Genomic DNA, 15,669 nt, shown 5'->3' with positions numbered 1-15,669 from the left:
TGTACAGTCAGCTCGCCAGCTAGGACTTAACGTGGAGAGAACACACAAGCAGGGCCCCCAACCACTCACGCGTGCTCTTGAAAACCAGGAAAGCCCCAGATGCCACCTCTCATTAGGCTCAGTGCCCAGGACCCTTGGCCCAAGAAGCCCCCTGCCTCAGCCTGAAAACGGCCAGCCAGGGGAGCAGGAGAAGGCGGAACCCAGCAGCCCCGGGGGCAGAGTACAGCCACAGCCAGCACCCTGGGCCCCAGGAGCGCCTTCTTCCACTCCCTGGATGGCTCAATCCTCACCTAACCCTGCACTGGCTGGTGGCGGGTCCCACTAGGCTCTCTGCCCCATCGACAGGCTTAGGTTCCGGGTCCTGCCAGGTTACAGGAACGGCTCTCACCGCTCCCTCAGTATCCGGTGCAGACGCTCACACAGTCAACTGAATGAATGCTTAAGAAAAGGAGGACAATTCAGAAGCACTCAGGCAGCAAAGGAAGCCTCCAGCTGAGTCTAGAATCAGGTGTAACTGGCCTCACAGGATGGAGGTTTGCAGGTGCACACGCACCCTTCCCCCAGGGTGGGGCCGGGCGTGCTCCTCCGAAAAGTCCACTAGAGCTGGTGTTAAACAGTACACATGTCCCAGGGCGAACTCCCCCAACCCCAATCTTCACATTTATCACTATACCTCCCTTAGGAGCCACAGAAGCCCCACAAGGTAGGACAAAAAGGTCGTCCAACATCCCAGCCGACACCAGATTAGAGCACCTCTGGTCCCTGTAGCTCATGGAGCATGTGCCAATCTTCCATTTTATACCCACTTCAGCACAAGGCGCTAAACCGAGGCCAGGACCCTCACGGTCACCCACAGGAACAAAATATGATCCTGCTCCAAGCCAGGGGAGGGGACTTATGGCAGGGAAACAGGCCCCCCACTGCCTCCATGCAGACCTGACCTCCCAGCTGGTCTCTGGGCTCAGACAGGGGACCCTGAGGGCAGAGCATCTCCTGAGGGAACAGACACTACCCCTTGAGGCACTAGGGCCACCTGGAGCCAGCAGACCCCTCCCCTGATAGACCCCAAGACAGGGATTGATCTAGTGTTCACTACATTCAGCAGGTGCCCACCCTCCTTTGCACCCCACCCCTCCCCCCACCCATGAACTTGGAAGGATTTCTGGCACTTTGGAGACCATCTTTTTTTTTTTTTTCCTCTATGCCAAATTTTTTTTTTCCAATATATGAAGTTTATTGTCCAATTGGTTTCCATACAACACCCAGTGCTCATCCCAGCAGGTGCCCTCCTCAATACCCATCACCCACCTCCCCTTCCTCCCACCCCCCCATCAACCCTCAGTTTGTTCTCAGTTTTTAAGAGTGGAGGCCATCTTTGAAACACTAGTCCTCGGTCTTCCTGACGCTGGCCTCGCTGAAATAAATTCCTTTCCTATCTCACCACTACTCACTTCTCTGCCTTTGGATTCTGTCAGCGGCAAGGGGCCAAAACCTGGGGTGTTGGGGACCCCCAGAGCCAGGTGTACTTGCACCCCTGTGCCCCCGCTATAGCAGTGTATGGTTTCTTAATTATAGAACTATTTAGTTTTTCTGCATACAGCCGGTGCTGCAACAGGCTTGCAGAGCCTCCGTACGCGTGGCCCCATGAGGGGAAGCATTGGCACAGCCACGAAAGGTCAGCCAAAAGCCTGGGAAGAGCGTTACGATTTTCCAGAGGCCAACAAAACTGGCGATGCCTAGACAACTGGAAGTTTGTTCAAGGTGTCTTGCTCAAAACAGGTCCTTTCCAAAGGTTGTCAAGGATTCAGACAGTCTGGACCCCTCCCCACCCACACCCACCCCCCCCATATATGACAGCTATGGGTCAGAAAGAAGACAAAAGGGAGGAGGAAGAGAGGACTGAACTTAGGGTTTACAACAAAGGCGTAAATGGAAATTAAATACAGGCCTCTGGTTATCTCAGAGACCAAGTTAGTCTAAATTACAAGTAGCAACATTCACACTTAATTCTGAGCCTACAGGTGATCTGGAACCACTCCATTAGAAGGATAAATCGAAAGAGAAAGTCAATTCACAATGCAGAATAATGACTCAGCCAGACTAACCAAATTAGTATAATCTACTAAAAGTCAAATCGTATCTTTCTTTAAGATTGGGTTATTCTGCAGCTCGGGGGCAATTTCAGATTTAAGATAAACTAGAAAATGATCTTGTTTCCCTTCGTTCTGATAACCACGGCCCTCGTGAGTCCAAAGCAGAGCAGCTTTCCTGGCTTACAGAACAGGTGCAACCCAGCTATGCACAAATGACCCAAAGACAGAATGAATGCTCCATGTCCTGTCCCAACAAGTCACGGGACTTCTAACAGTAGTGGCACTCTCGCAAGACAAGTCTATGGTAAACACACAGCACATGGGGCGCCTGGGGGGCTCAGTCGGTTCAGCGTCCGACTTTGGCTCAGGTCATGATCTCACGTCTCATGAGTTCGAGCCCCGCGTCAGGCTCTGTGCTGACAGCTCAGAGCCTGGAGCCTGTTTCAGATTCTGTGTCTCCCTCTCTCTCTGCCCCTAACCCACTTGCATTCTCTCTCAAAAACACACATTAAAATTATATATATATACATATATGTATGTATATATATGGGGGGGGGGGGAGAAAGAGATATCTCTAAACACACAGCACAGAAAACCACCTTGGCACTGGCATTTATTTAACAAGAGAAGTCGTCAAGGGTCTCTGATACCAGAACATTTATCTTTATTAATGAAGAGCTACATGTATTCTAACCAAGGAAATGGGAAGTTGTACTGTCCAAAAATACTCAAATGGCCCACATTCTAGGAAAAGGCCTACATGCCTGTATATGCATACTGTTTAAGCACCAGCTTAGATACATACATTCAAAATTCTGATGCAAACAGGAATAATCAGGGAATAGGGGAGGGTGTAACTAGTGAAAACAAAGCTGGATGTTTTAGAAAATTTCTTGAGACAGTATCCCCAGGATAGCCAGGTATCACACAAAAATCTTACCTGTTTTAAACACGGTTATTCCTGCCAACATTTACCTGGATTAAGACTTACTTATATACAGCAAAGGAAGCTGGAAGATTTGTCCTGATTTTTTAATTTTTTAATGTTTACTTGTTCTTTGACAGAGAGTGAGAGAGCATGGGCCAAGGAGGGACAGAGAGAGGGAGACACAAGATTCCGAGGCAGCTCCAGGCTCTGAGCGGTCAGCACAGAGCCCAACACAGGGCTCCTACTCGCAAACCGCAAGATAATGACCTGAGCCAAAGTCAGACGCTTAACCAACTGAGCCACCCAGGCGCCCATGTCCCAATTTCACTTATGAGTGGAATCTAAAAAAAAAAACAAATGAACAAAATGGAGACGTAGTAAAGAACTGGGTGTTGTCAGTGGGCGGGGGGGGGGGGGGGGGGGGGGTACACACTTCTAGCTATAAAACAAGTCTTTGCAGGGAGGAGAAGTCAACAGAGACTACAGTCAATACCGTAATAACTCTGCCAACAGAGGAGACTACACTTATCATGGTGAGCATTTCATAATGTGTAGAATTGTCAAATCATTATGTTGTACTGTGCACCCGAAACTCATATAGCATTGTATGTCAACCATACTTCAATTAAAAAAAGATTTGCCCTAACAAGATTCTCTAATCACTAGATTATCTTCACAATTATGAGTAACCACTAAATAGCTTCCTCTCAAGGATCCCAAACTAAAAATAGGAGAACAAAAGAAAGCCACATCCTGACGACTTTATTAAGCAGATTATAGTTATGAAAATAAAGGATGTTTGAGGCTACATTCCTAAAATATCCTTCGAAGAACTGTACCAGCTGGCAATGGTTACATCAGGTGGAAGAAATATTCAGGTTCTATGGGAGTAAACAGGTCTTAAAAACCACGGATACCATGAAACCGGTCATCTTTTAAAAAACCGTATTTGCTACTTTGGATCTGGTTAACGTTCTCCATGAGGGTGGGCCTGGGGTCAGGGAGGCGGGAGTGAAAACCAGGGTCAGGAAGGGCTTGAAGGGCAAAGCAGGCTGACGCAGACCTAACCCCCAGCCACCTGGCTTCGAGCAAGCTCCCGAGCAGGGTGGCTTCTCAGGAGGCATGTGTAACTCGGGTCAGGAGTGCTGAGAAAGTGGCGCCTAGAGCAGGGCCTAGCGCACAGAGGGCAACCGGTGGGCGCGGATGGAGGGACCGCCCACATCCAAACCGAGCTCCGTCTGCAACGTCAGATTTCACCGTCCAAACTGTGCACCACCCGTTCCTACTGACAAGACTCCAATTCTCTGGGGACCAGAGAGAAGCACGGCTCGGTAGGTGTGGCCCTCAGCCCCGCAAGAGCTGGGGATCAGAAGGGGCACTCGGAGCGAGAGTTCTCTACCTGAAGCTAGAAACCGATCGCCTCCTGAGCAACTGCTGGCGGCTTAAACACAATCGACGCCCTCCTGGTTGGTAACGGGGAAGCTGAGAGGTCACCCTTTCCTTGTAGAGACGCTGAAGACACTACTCCTGGATCCTCACTTAGAAGACTTTTCCCAGACACAGGACCAAGAATTAACAGCATGGTCTCTTGACCAAAACAATGAAGATTTCTGACAAAAATCACACACGCAGCCTCCTGGTTCTAACGGATGCAGAACAGAAAGGTTAGCCTCTGCAGAGGGGCTGCGTTTTCTGTCCACCTGCCATGAGAAGGGAGTTGCGAACACACAGAAAACGTGAAGAGTCGTGTAACGGACACCCATGTATCTGTCCCTGGGCGGCAGATTCAATTTTAAACGCCGAGTCAGGGAGGCAGCCCGCTAAGACAATGTCCGGAGTGAACCCGCCCCATCACCGCCAAGCGGGGCGAGGACGTGAGCGTCCTCCCCGGCTCGCGGCTTCAGGAGGGACGGCCACCGCCGGGCCCCCCGCCCCAGAGCACCCGCGGGCGCCACAGAGCTCCTCTATCGGAGCCCAGATCAAAGGCCGGATCCCCAGGCGTGGTTCACGGGAAAGGCAGTCCCACAGTCGAGGATACCGAGAACCGTCAGGAAGACGCTACTAATGAGCTTCTAAACATGAGCAATCTAGTTTCCTCGTCTGTTCAAAGAGGAGGTCATCCCCTCAGAAACTGTTTTAAAAGGACTCAAACCCATCAATACAAAGCCTCCAAGGCAACAAGGAATTACGAAGTTGACTTCGCACCCTGGTTTCCAGGAATGTTAGCGTTCCCAGTGCTGTGCGGCCCACACTACCTTGTGAGCCACCCGTCTCCGGTGACAGCACTCCCAACCAGCAGCCGGTCACCTGCCCAACGGCCACGGAACGCGCCCACCCGCGCAATCCACCCTGCACATTCCTTTCCCAAGGCCTTGCCCTCTCGAAGCATGGGACGCAGAACAGAACACTGTCAGAGCGCCCCTTTCGCTCACACGCTTTCCATCAAGGGCAGATCTCACCCAGAATCCTATTTGTGCCAAACACTAAACAAAGTCATCAAACAAAGTCAAGGCTACTTCCTGCCTGGGTCCAGGGCCAGATCTTCCTAATACAAGGGAAGAATTCTAAATTACCAACTGTCATAAATCCCTTCCTCATCGGGGATCTAAATAATAACTGCTCACATCTACATATGAAAAAAGAAAAGCAAATTCTACTTTTCATATTTGTGTACAAGTGAGAGAGAAACGTCTCGGAGTCTGCACGCTGATATCAACAGCAAAACAGCCCCAAGGGCGAGTGCTCGTGTGACTGCGTCCTGCTGTGGTCCACGGGGAAAGCGTGGCCATCAAAGGAGGCCTAGAGTCACCTGTGCTAAAAAGCGAAATGAACTCGCAATCCACCCGCAAAACCTTATTTTTACCGAATTTCCTGACATGGTATCACACTACCGCAGTAACTTGTGACCGTGGAGGGACAGTACAACGCACATTAGTAACAAAGTTTCAGTCTTGGAAAGCTGGTAGACTATTTCCTGAATTTTAAAGGTGTGTATTTTAACGACTTAAATTTAATCATGCCCTTGCTTAAGGAGTGCCTTAAAGACTGCTTTATGTTACTAAATCTCACCAGCTCTTAACATCCACTATGTTGGAATACTAGAATTGTTTTGAAGCCTGGTCACGCTCACTTAATCTAGCACAAAGCCCATCTGTACCTTGTTTCATGTTACTTTTAAATAGTCATTGTATGTAATTGAAGCCACAACTTCGAGATAGCATTAAGTCCACGTGGTACCGGGGTGGGGGAGCTGCCTAAAAACCCCACCCCTAGTTTTTATTTTAAAAGCAGCTATGAAAACAGGAAAAGTAAAAGATGCTTATGAGAGCCGACACACAAACCGAAACAGTGCTCAATCCATGTGACTGGCAAGGCAAGTGTGCAGGCCAAAGCCCCAAAACGTCACAGATGTCATCACACAGGGTGAAGCCCTCGGGCGTTCAGCAAGCGGGGCACAGGGCCATCGCCACAGCAACCCTGCCCATCCCCAATGCCAAGCTCTGAATCTTGGGAGGGGCCTGGCCTCTCAGAACGACCCGAGGCCCACAGGGTCTCACCTGTGGGGCTTGTCAAATGATATCTGTACTCACGAATCACCAGACACAGGGCATGAGAAGGGGCATTCAGCCCAGCACCTCCCCACATGCTGAAGGCTGACGAACACGCGTGTCCAGAAGAAAGAGTCCCAAAGTCACAGCCAGTGGGGCTCTGAGCCTCGTCATCCGGGGGCAGATCCAGGCCACTCCTCCAGGAAGCTTTGGGAATAACTCCAACTGGAAGCCCAACGCAGTGCAGAGATGCGGTGGGACTAGAACTTATGTGGGACATGCTTCCCAGGAACACGCGGGCCAGAATGTAAGTAGGACGTGCTTCCCAGGAACACCTGGGCCAGAACGTAAGTAGGACGTGCTTCCCAGGAACACCTGGACCAGAACCTAAATAGGATGTGCCTCTCCTACTTCCCCCCCGCAAAAATAGGCTTAAAGGTGTACTGACCAAAGAGCCCATCAGGAAGGAAGAAGTTTTGTCTTTAAAAAGGGGGGGGGGGGGGCGGGCATTGGGGTGCCTGGGTGGCTCAGTCGGTTAAAGCGTCCGACTTCAGCTCAGGTCACGATCTCGCGGTCCGTGAGTTTGAGCCCCACGTCGGGCTCTGGGCTGATGGCTCAGAGCCTGGAGCCTGTTTCCGATTCTGTGTCTCCCTCTCTCTCTGTCCCTGCGCCGTTCATGCTCTGTCTCTCTCTGTCTCAAAAATAAATAAAACGTTAAAAAAAAATTTAAAAAAAAGGGGGGGGGGGCATTAGGCTCTGACACTATTGGTTCACAGCAAGTGCTCAGGTAACATTAGTTAAGAAGTGTGCCCTCCCACACCCTCCTTCCACTTCTGTTCTCACAAGGCTGCTCAGAAGTCACTCTAACCTCAGTCCACCTGGATAAACTCACTCACGGCCAGCCAGGGCCAACAAGCACCAGGTGCTCTAGCCCAGTGGACACACCTGGGACAGAAAGCAGACCCGGATGTTTACCAAGCAGATAACACGTCATCACCTCACTGAGCCTCGATACCACCCCGGAGGTAGGGTCGGGTGCTCCCCCTGACAGCTGAGGAAACTGAGGCTAGGGAGACGAGCCAGCTCACCCAGGATGGGCCCACACATCCTCTCCACCTGGACGGAGATCAGGAAGAGGTCTTCTCAACAGACACACCTCAAGATCCTCCCACAAAGCCCTACAAATAGGATTTAGGAAAACATCCAAAGAGATTCAGGAAGCATAGAAGAAGGTCATCCATAAGTTAAAAATGGAATTTTGTGCTCTGAATTCCCACTCTACTAAAATCCAGCCCCCTCCAGCTGATGGCTCCTTAGCAAACCTGTCCTTTCGAAAGCACGTGGCCAACTAAAATATTTCATCTGTTCCTTTCCTCTGACAAGAGCAGGCTTTGCAACTGCTCTTAAATATACTTGACATCCTTACCTAAGGATTTGTAAGCTACATTTTGTCAGCATACAGGTAACTGTCACACCGAAGTGACTGGCCATGCTCTGTCTGCAACACAAGAGGTAATCTCTAGGGGCGCCTGGGTGGCTCAGTAGGTTGAGCATCCGGCTTCGGCTCAGGTCACGATCTCGCGGTCTGTGAGTTCGAGCCCCGCATCGGGCTCTGTGCTGATGGCTCAGAGCCCGCAGCCTGCTTCAGATCCTGTGTCTCCCTCTCTCTCTGCCCCTCCCCTGCTCATGCTCTGTTTCTCTGTCAAAAATCAATAAACATTAAAAAAATTTTTTTAAGAAGTAATCTCTATCTGTGTTAACTTATTCATGAAGCAGCTTCGGAATCTCCCCAGAAGGTTAATTAATAACAATACAGTTTACATTTCCGTTTTCATTTCAGGTAGAGCAGCCTACAAAGTCTATTTTTCCCAAGAAGTATCTCTTGATACTTCCTCAGAAAGACCATCAGGGTGAATCCGTGCCAACTTCCTCTTTATCGAGAAGGGAATTTCAACTTGGCGAAGAGGGGGAACAGGGGATAACACAGGATTCAAAATAGATGCTCCTGTGTTTCTCGAGAGTGCCGGAGTCAGGATACGTGGCTCCGGGTCAGAATGAGAGCACGATCAGACCTCCCACATCAGGGGACAAAAGTGTGCTCGCTAAAGAAACTCTGGGACATGTTGGCCTCCCCCTCTGCAGGCTTTCATTTGTCCCATACACTCCTGGCACAGGGCAAGCCCCACCCATGTGAGGTCTGGTCACAACACAAGCAGAACCCTTCCTGCGCTCTTGGAACCAGGTGTTCCTCGGCACAGGACCACGTCCCCAGAGCAGGAGCCATAGCTGTGAACGCCTTCCTCCCAAACCAGATACTCAGCCCTGAGCCAGGTGGATCTGAAGCTTACACGTAATTTCTAAATAGCTTAAAAGTTATTAAATGTGTTATCACATTATTAAATGACTTGACTACCCAGATAATTGAGTTAAAAAATTAGCTGTTCACAATTGTGAGGAAGTATGTGAGGAATCCTCTCTCTGGAGCTGACAGAACTAGACGGGACCTGGCCCGTGGGCCCCAATCTTTTCATTAGGACACAGATTTCCAACCCAATCAGCAGACACCCAACTTACAACCATCAGCCCAGAAGAAAAAGACATACTTCTAACCTGGTATCAATCACAGAATCCCTTCACTTCTCTTTATCTTGGATAGTTTGGTCTTTTTTTTTTTTTTTCTGATTTTTAATACCCACTGGACAAAGCCCTTCAGTAAGGAACGCTCTCGATTTGCAAAGCACACAGCACAGAGAGCCCATTTTACTCTCCAGGATTTTCAACAGCAACAGCACTGACTAGCAGCCTCCTCCCCCGAGGGGACTGCTTGCTGCCGTGTTATCTTTTACAACTCAGGACCTTAGCGCTTCCCCACTTTGTCTCGAGGGATTATTAACATTAAAAACCCCAACTGGGTCCAGAAGAAAGGAGTGCACTTTACGTGTGTTCGGAGGACAAACACTGGTGTCTCCGGCATGCTGACTCCTACTTTCTTACCCCACACCAGCTGGGGTTCCCAGAGTCTCCTCTTTGAGAGCGCTATTTATTATCATCACCAGCAAACGGAAGCAATTACTTCTTTTGAGACATGACAAGTTTTTGACCCTCTTAGCAGAAAAGAACAGAGCACTGGTAACAATAGGTCATCTCTGAATGGCAAGAAGGAAGGAAGGAAGGAAGGAAGGAAGGAAGGAAGGAAGGAAGGAAGGAAGGAAGGAAGGAAGGAAGGGAGGGAGGGAGGGAGGGAGGGAGGGAGGGAAAGAAAGAAAGAAAGAAAGAAAGAAAGAAAGAAAGAAAGAAAGAAAGAAAGAAAGAAGAGAAGGAAAGAGAAAGAAAGAAAAGAAATAACACAAAAGAAGGAAGAATAGAGAGAAAGAAAGAGAAGGAAGGAAAGAAAATCACAAAAAACTAAAGTTGGAGACCTTGACAGCAGAGGTGGAGAAGGAGAAAGTGAAGCATCAGGAGAGCGCCAACCCTGTAAAGCGTCCAGAAATCCACCGCGGCGCCCACGGTGCATGTTACAACAGATCAAACGTCCCCCGCTCCCAGGGTCAACAGCGATACGCAAAACCAAGTCAAGTACCTGCAGCCAAGAATTTGATTCTTCTTCAGCATGCTTGAGCGATTATGACAAGGACTGGAAATGAGCTTAATAATATAGGATTTGAACTAGTGAGTCAGCCTATAGATATAGGCCATCAAAACGAAGATTATTCAACACATTCTCTTTACCATCCAGAAGAATACAACTCATCCCATAAATCACTGCTTAAAAAAAAAAAAAAAAAAAAAAAAAAAAACCAGCTCTAAAAAAAGCGACAACCCATGTGAAAACGGCTGGGATGAGGAAGAGGCAGAGAGTGACTCATAACATCCAACAGCTTGTAGCCTCCAAACCATAACAAGAGTATAAAACCAGTGGGCCCAGTATAAAACAAAATAGAGTCATTGTTACCGCTTTGACCTCATAAAGCTCAGATCTAGGCGTAACTACAGCGCTGCAAATATGTTATGAGCACTCGGAACAATTTTACAGGTCTATGCCTTTAATGTGTGCGTGTTTACTCTTCCAGCTTCCGGGCTAAATTTGACATCTATATTTATTCATCGAGAAAAGAACATTCAAATTTAACTATTTTCCTAACTCTGAAGAACTCTTATAATTTAAATCCACACATTTCAAATCTCACACATATCAACGCTGCCATTTTGTAAATATTTTTTTTAAATACAGGTAACAATATTGTGGGTTTATCATGCCAAGCATTCCATTTCATTCACCACAATACTTATAGCTATTTGACAACTTTGAGGCAGATGTAACAAAGTAAACAAATTCTGTTACCAAATTTGAGGTCTGATTCAGGGTGGGGTCCACGTGGCCTCACAGCTGTCATTTCCCCACTCTGGGGACCCCTCCCTTCCTCTCCTCCAATGACAACAAATTATCAATGAGCGCCTGAAGGAAAACAGTTTTTCCACACACTTGTTCTGAAGAGTCAACTATATCCTTTCAATGAGGGTAACGTACACAAAGTGTGGGTCGCATTAGAGATGGCCGGGCCTCACAGCTTTGGAGGGTGGTCCTAAGGTGTCAGCCAGGGCAGAGCCCTGAAGTCTGTAGAGCGGGGCCTCCGAGAACACAGGGGTAGGACTCGAGTTCCAGAGCTAAGTGCCTCTCTTATCTTGTGCCCAACAGCCCCGAAAATGCCACACTGAAAGTCAACAAACATTCCGACTGGCCATCCCTTTCAGATTTTATTCTTTGGTGACAGGAACGTGCATATGAACTGCTGGCCCGCAATTACTTAAAAAAAAAAAAAAAAAAAAAAAAAAAGTCATTGGTCCCTTGACCGACACAAAGAACCGACGTTAGATTACCTTTCACCTGCCTCCTTAGGTAGCTACTCACTAAGAAAGTGTCCCACCAGACTCTGCTCCAGATCCTAACAGGTAAAGTAATTTGGTGTATTAATTAGCAAAGCAGAGCATGAACTGAGTAACCCCATAAGCAAAAATTAGGAAGTGAGCAAAGTAACAACAACCACAAAATGTAGAACGTGGATTTCTTAAAACCTGCTCTTCTACAAACACCAACCAATTTTCACAGGCTGTATCGGGAGGTGGTTTCCCTAAGTTCTACCAAAATAAGAATTCAGCCAGTCCTGGGGGAGAGAAGGCCTCCATCTGTGGCAAGCGCAGGGTACACACAGACCGGGACACAACCATCAGGGAACACACAAACGTATTGCTACATTTCGATCAACAACTGAAAATTTTTTTAAGACCTGAGTCTTTTTTAAGTTTTCCGTTTCTTCTCTACTTTTCTTGGTGTTTCCATTTAAAGTTTTTCCTTAAGCCAAATGAAATTATTTGGGGGCCTTCTTAAAGCCAAATAGGAAAAACGCACCATTCCAAAAGGTGAGATGTCGCGAAGGGGAGGGAAGAGGAAATGATTTAGGGGAGAGGAGCCTCGGCCGGTCACCCCACCTGGTGCCCTGCAGCCAGCCAGCTCACCGGCATCTCCCCTGCAGGCCCGTGTTTGAGCAGACGGACACGGCCCACACCCACGACTCTACCCAGACACGTGGACCGGAGGCTGTCAGTGCCCCAAGGAGGGGCCGCCTGCCACATCTCCCCACAGAAAACTCCTGCACTTTGCTGACGATGCCGTTCTACAGTGAGAGGCTTTCCCCAGCGAGGGAGGCACAGGGTAGTCACACACAGCGGAAAGAAAAAAGGAGGCAACCAGCAGAGCAGGACGGAAAAATCGGAGTTCTGAAGCCTGAGAAGTCAATCTGCAACCCTTTAACAGTGACCCTAGAAAACAACACAGCACCAGCATCCATAACAACACCCAGCAGACAGCACAAACCCATACTGCACCGGTGCAGAGAAGTCCACACCAAGACTCCCATTATGGGGCGCCTGGGTGGCGCAGTCGGTTAAGCGTCCGACTTCAGCCAGGTCACGATCTCGCGGTCCGTGAGTTCGAGCCCCGCATCAGGCTCTGGGCTGACGGCTCGGAGCCTGGAGCCTGTTTCCGATTCTGTGTCTCCCTCTCTCTCTGCCCCTCCCCCGTTCATGCTCTGTCTCTCTCTGTCCCAAAAATAAATAAAAAAAAAAAAAAGACTCCCATTAGGGGCTGGCAGGCCATACAGGAAGGTGTTTCTTCAATCTATATACACATTGTTTTCCACCCTCCTCAGCAGGAACCGAGCACTGGAGATTGCACGTGTTTCCATAATATTTTCTGATATTACAATAAAATGATGAAGACTAACTCACAGAATTCTCTCCACATGAATCATGACCGAGGGTTAAATGTGATCAGAGTTGTTTGAACATTTCACTTTGCAAGCGGATGTGCTGAGGGAGTTTTAAGTTCCACGATGTAAAAAGACAGATTTCTGACCCTTCCAATCTTTGGCTTCTCTGATGCAATACTGAAAAACAAGTTGATTCACCAATTTAAGCCAGGAACAACTACTCTATGTGGTTACAAGACCTGAAATTCCAAAGAAGACTCCACCAGTTCAGCATGAACAAAGCAAGTCAAACACGACACGGCTAACGAGCCAGGGCAGAGGGGGTAGGGCTGGACAGGTCAGTGCGCCAACCCTCTTGTTTCATTCTTCAGTGTTCAGGCCAAGTCTCACAAGGCTTACACAGAAAGACAATAATGTACTTCCCATATGCAGACACATACCCCTCTCTCCGCCCTGACACCCAATGGGAAGTTGACGAAGCCCCTTTGAAAAACCTGTACAGACAGAAGGTGTTCACGGAGAATCAGACTGAGCAACCCTTGGTCTAAAGTGTTTTTGCCACCCTCTGGTCAGCGGGAACAAGAGTGATGGCTGGTGACAGGTGAGTGTCATCTAACAGGTAAGCGTGCCCCCAGGTTCGGGTGCCTAAGCCACAGCCCCGTGCAGCACGGGGCCAGGACACATCTCCTCAGCACTATCCCAGACTCGAGGAGCAAACGCAAGCTGATGTCCAGGCTGACGGGGGAGGTGGTGCAATCCTGTGGAGCTCAGACGGCTTCCCACTTTGCTAACACAGATGGGGCACTGACACAAAATGTCAGGGGAACGCAGACACAGCAAAAGCGTGTGGGGGTAAAGCACGAATGTCAGGGTCCCATAAGGAATACTGAGCGGGGCAAACATGACTAGGGCCGGGGGGGGTGCCTCAAAGTGGGGCGAACCCCATCTAAACACTGACAAAATCGCAGAACTTGGACAAATACTTTCCAGTGGAGACTCCGTCCGTTCAAGCAATCTGCCCACCCCGCACACTTTATCCACCAGTTTGAGTCTAAATATTGTTCTCAGCAGGCTACTCCTCGTGTGCCCTGCCTTGGGGTCCTCGGAGGCACTAGCAAAGCCCTCTTGCCTTCCAGCAGCCAGAATAGTGTCTGCTGAGCACACACAGTCCAGGAAACAGCCTCCTCTCCTCCCACGGGGCTGCTTCACATTACAGAACATTACAGTGCCCTGCAGAACCCCAAGTTTGAAACAGAAAAATAGAAAGGCGTCCAGTGCCTGTAACCCTGAAAAGGCAGTTAACACGACACCACAGCCCCCACGCCAATCCCTCCCTTGCCCTGAACGTGTTAAAAAGGAAAACATAAAGTCAACATTAGCTCCTCCCTGCCGATGAAAATTGGCACGAGTGAACGTGCGTTCTGGCTCCCCGCCCTAACAGAACCGTTACACACGCGCGCACACACTCACACACACAAAAGTTCACCAGGCCGAAGGGCCCCAAATGTAAATTCAAAGCCGGCCGGCCTGTCCCCACCCGACATCATGGGGTGGCCTCTGCAGGGCGAGCCGGGGACACGAAATACATATTAAACACTTCACATTTCGGAACTTTGGTGGTTCCTTTCTTGAGAGGCCGCAAAACGCGACCTAAACTTATGACAGTTGAGCACATGACCCCGCCACTAAGAGCAGATGAGAAGCCGCATCTAACACTCCGTGCGGTCCCTGTAGCAAATCTGTCACCAGTGTGGATGTGCGAGATGAGCGCGCGACAGCAGAGCTGCTGCGGGGGGGTGGGGGGGGGGGGGGTGGGAGGGGGGCCCGGCCGCGGCCCCCGCCCTGCCCAGCACGACACACGGAACAATAGTGCGCGCCCCGCGCCGCCTCCAGCCCCCAAGTGCAACGCCAAGTTTCGCGTTAGAACCAGGCCGGCCGGCACCCCAGGCCGCGCGACGCGGACGTGTCCCCAGCGCCGGCCGCGGGGCGAGCGCACGGACGCGCACCAAGGACACGGCTCCCCGCCAGGCGGGCGACCCGCGGCCCAGGTTCCCCCCACCCACGGCTCAGCCCCCCCCCCGCTCCCCGCGCCCCCCGTCCCCGCCCCAGGCCCCGCCGCAGCGCGGACACCCGCAGGCACCCGCAGCGCAGGGGACCCGGGCCCGGGGCGGGAACAGGGCCGCGCGCACCCCCGCCCGGCGCCCCCCGCCCGCTCCCCCCCGCCCGCCGCCCGCCGCCCCGTCCTCCCCCCCGCGCCCCGGCCCCCCCCCCCCGCGCCCCCGCGCCCGCGCGGCCCGGCCGGGCCTGTTACCTTCCGACAGCTCGAGCTCCAGCTCGGCCAGCCGCGCCCGCACCTCCAGAGGCAGCGCCGTACCCTCCAGGCCGCGGTCCGCCATGCTCGCGGCGCCCCCGCCCCGGCCGCCTCCCTTTGTTCGCAGGCCGCGGTCTGGCCGCTCCTCGCGCCCCGCGGACCCGCACCGAGCGGCAGGCCGGGCGCGGCGCAGCGAGCGCTCCTCCCCCGGCGCCTCCTCGGCGCGGCCCCGCCACGCGGCCTCGCGCCCGCGCCCCCGCCCGGCCCCCCGAGCGCGCCCCCGGACCCGCCGCTGCTCCGGGGCGCGCTGGCGGCGGGGGCGCGCTCGGGGGCGGGGCGGGGGCCCGGGGCGCGCGGGGAATGCGGCCCGGGCGGGGGGCGCGCGGGGGTGGGGGGAGGGGTGGGGAGAGGGACTCTCGGGGTCCGGGCGGGGGCGCGCGGGGGTGAGGATGGGGAACGAGTGTGGGGGTCGCCCAGGAACGAGAAGGGGGGGGTCGCTCGGGGGGGCTGGGCGGGGGGCGCG

General features: G+C 51.4%; 1 protein-coding gene across 8 annotated transcripts in view; it reads right to left on the bottom strand.

Moving 5' to 3' along the window:
• DIP2C (disco interacting protein 2 homolog C) overlaps positions 1–15,458 on the bottom strand; it is a 416,980-nt gene extending 401,522 nt beyond the window's left edge. For 3 of the 8 annotated variants that reach the window (XM_058682053.1, XM_058682059.1, XM_058682060.1), the window contains exon 1: positions 15,147–15,403. In XM_058682053.1, the coding sequence (XP_058538036.1) occupies positions 15,147–15,231 (85 nt within the window). In that variant the 5' untranslated portion in view covers positions 15,232–15,403. Of the gene's footprint in view, positions 1–15,146 lie in introns of all 8 variants that reach the window. The other 5 variants (XM_058682051.1, XM_058682054.1, XM_058682050.1 and 2 more) reach the window with 3 other exon arrangements.
• Positions 15,459–15,669: the final 211 nt, after the last annotated feature.

The sequence above is a fragment of the Neofelis nebulosa genome, chromosome 8 (genome assembly GCF_028018385.1).
Source record: "Neofelis nebulosa isolate mNeoNeb1 chromosome 8, mNeoNeb1.pri, whole genome shotgun sequence".
In the NCBI taxonomy this organism is placed as follows: domain Eukaryota; kingdom Metazoa; phylum Chordata; class Mammalia; order Carnivora; family Felidae; genus Neofelis; species Neofelis nebulosa.
This window is presented reverse-complemented; position numbering and strand designations above follow the sequence as displayed.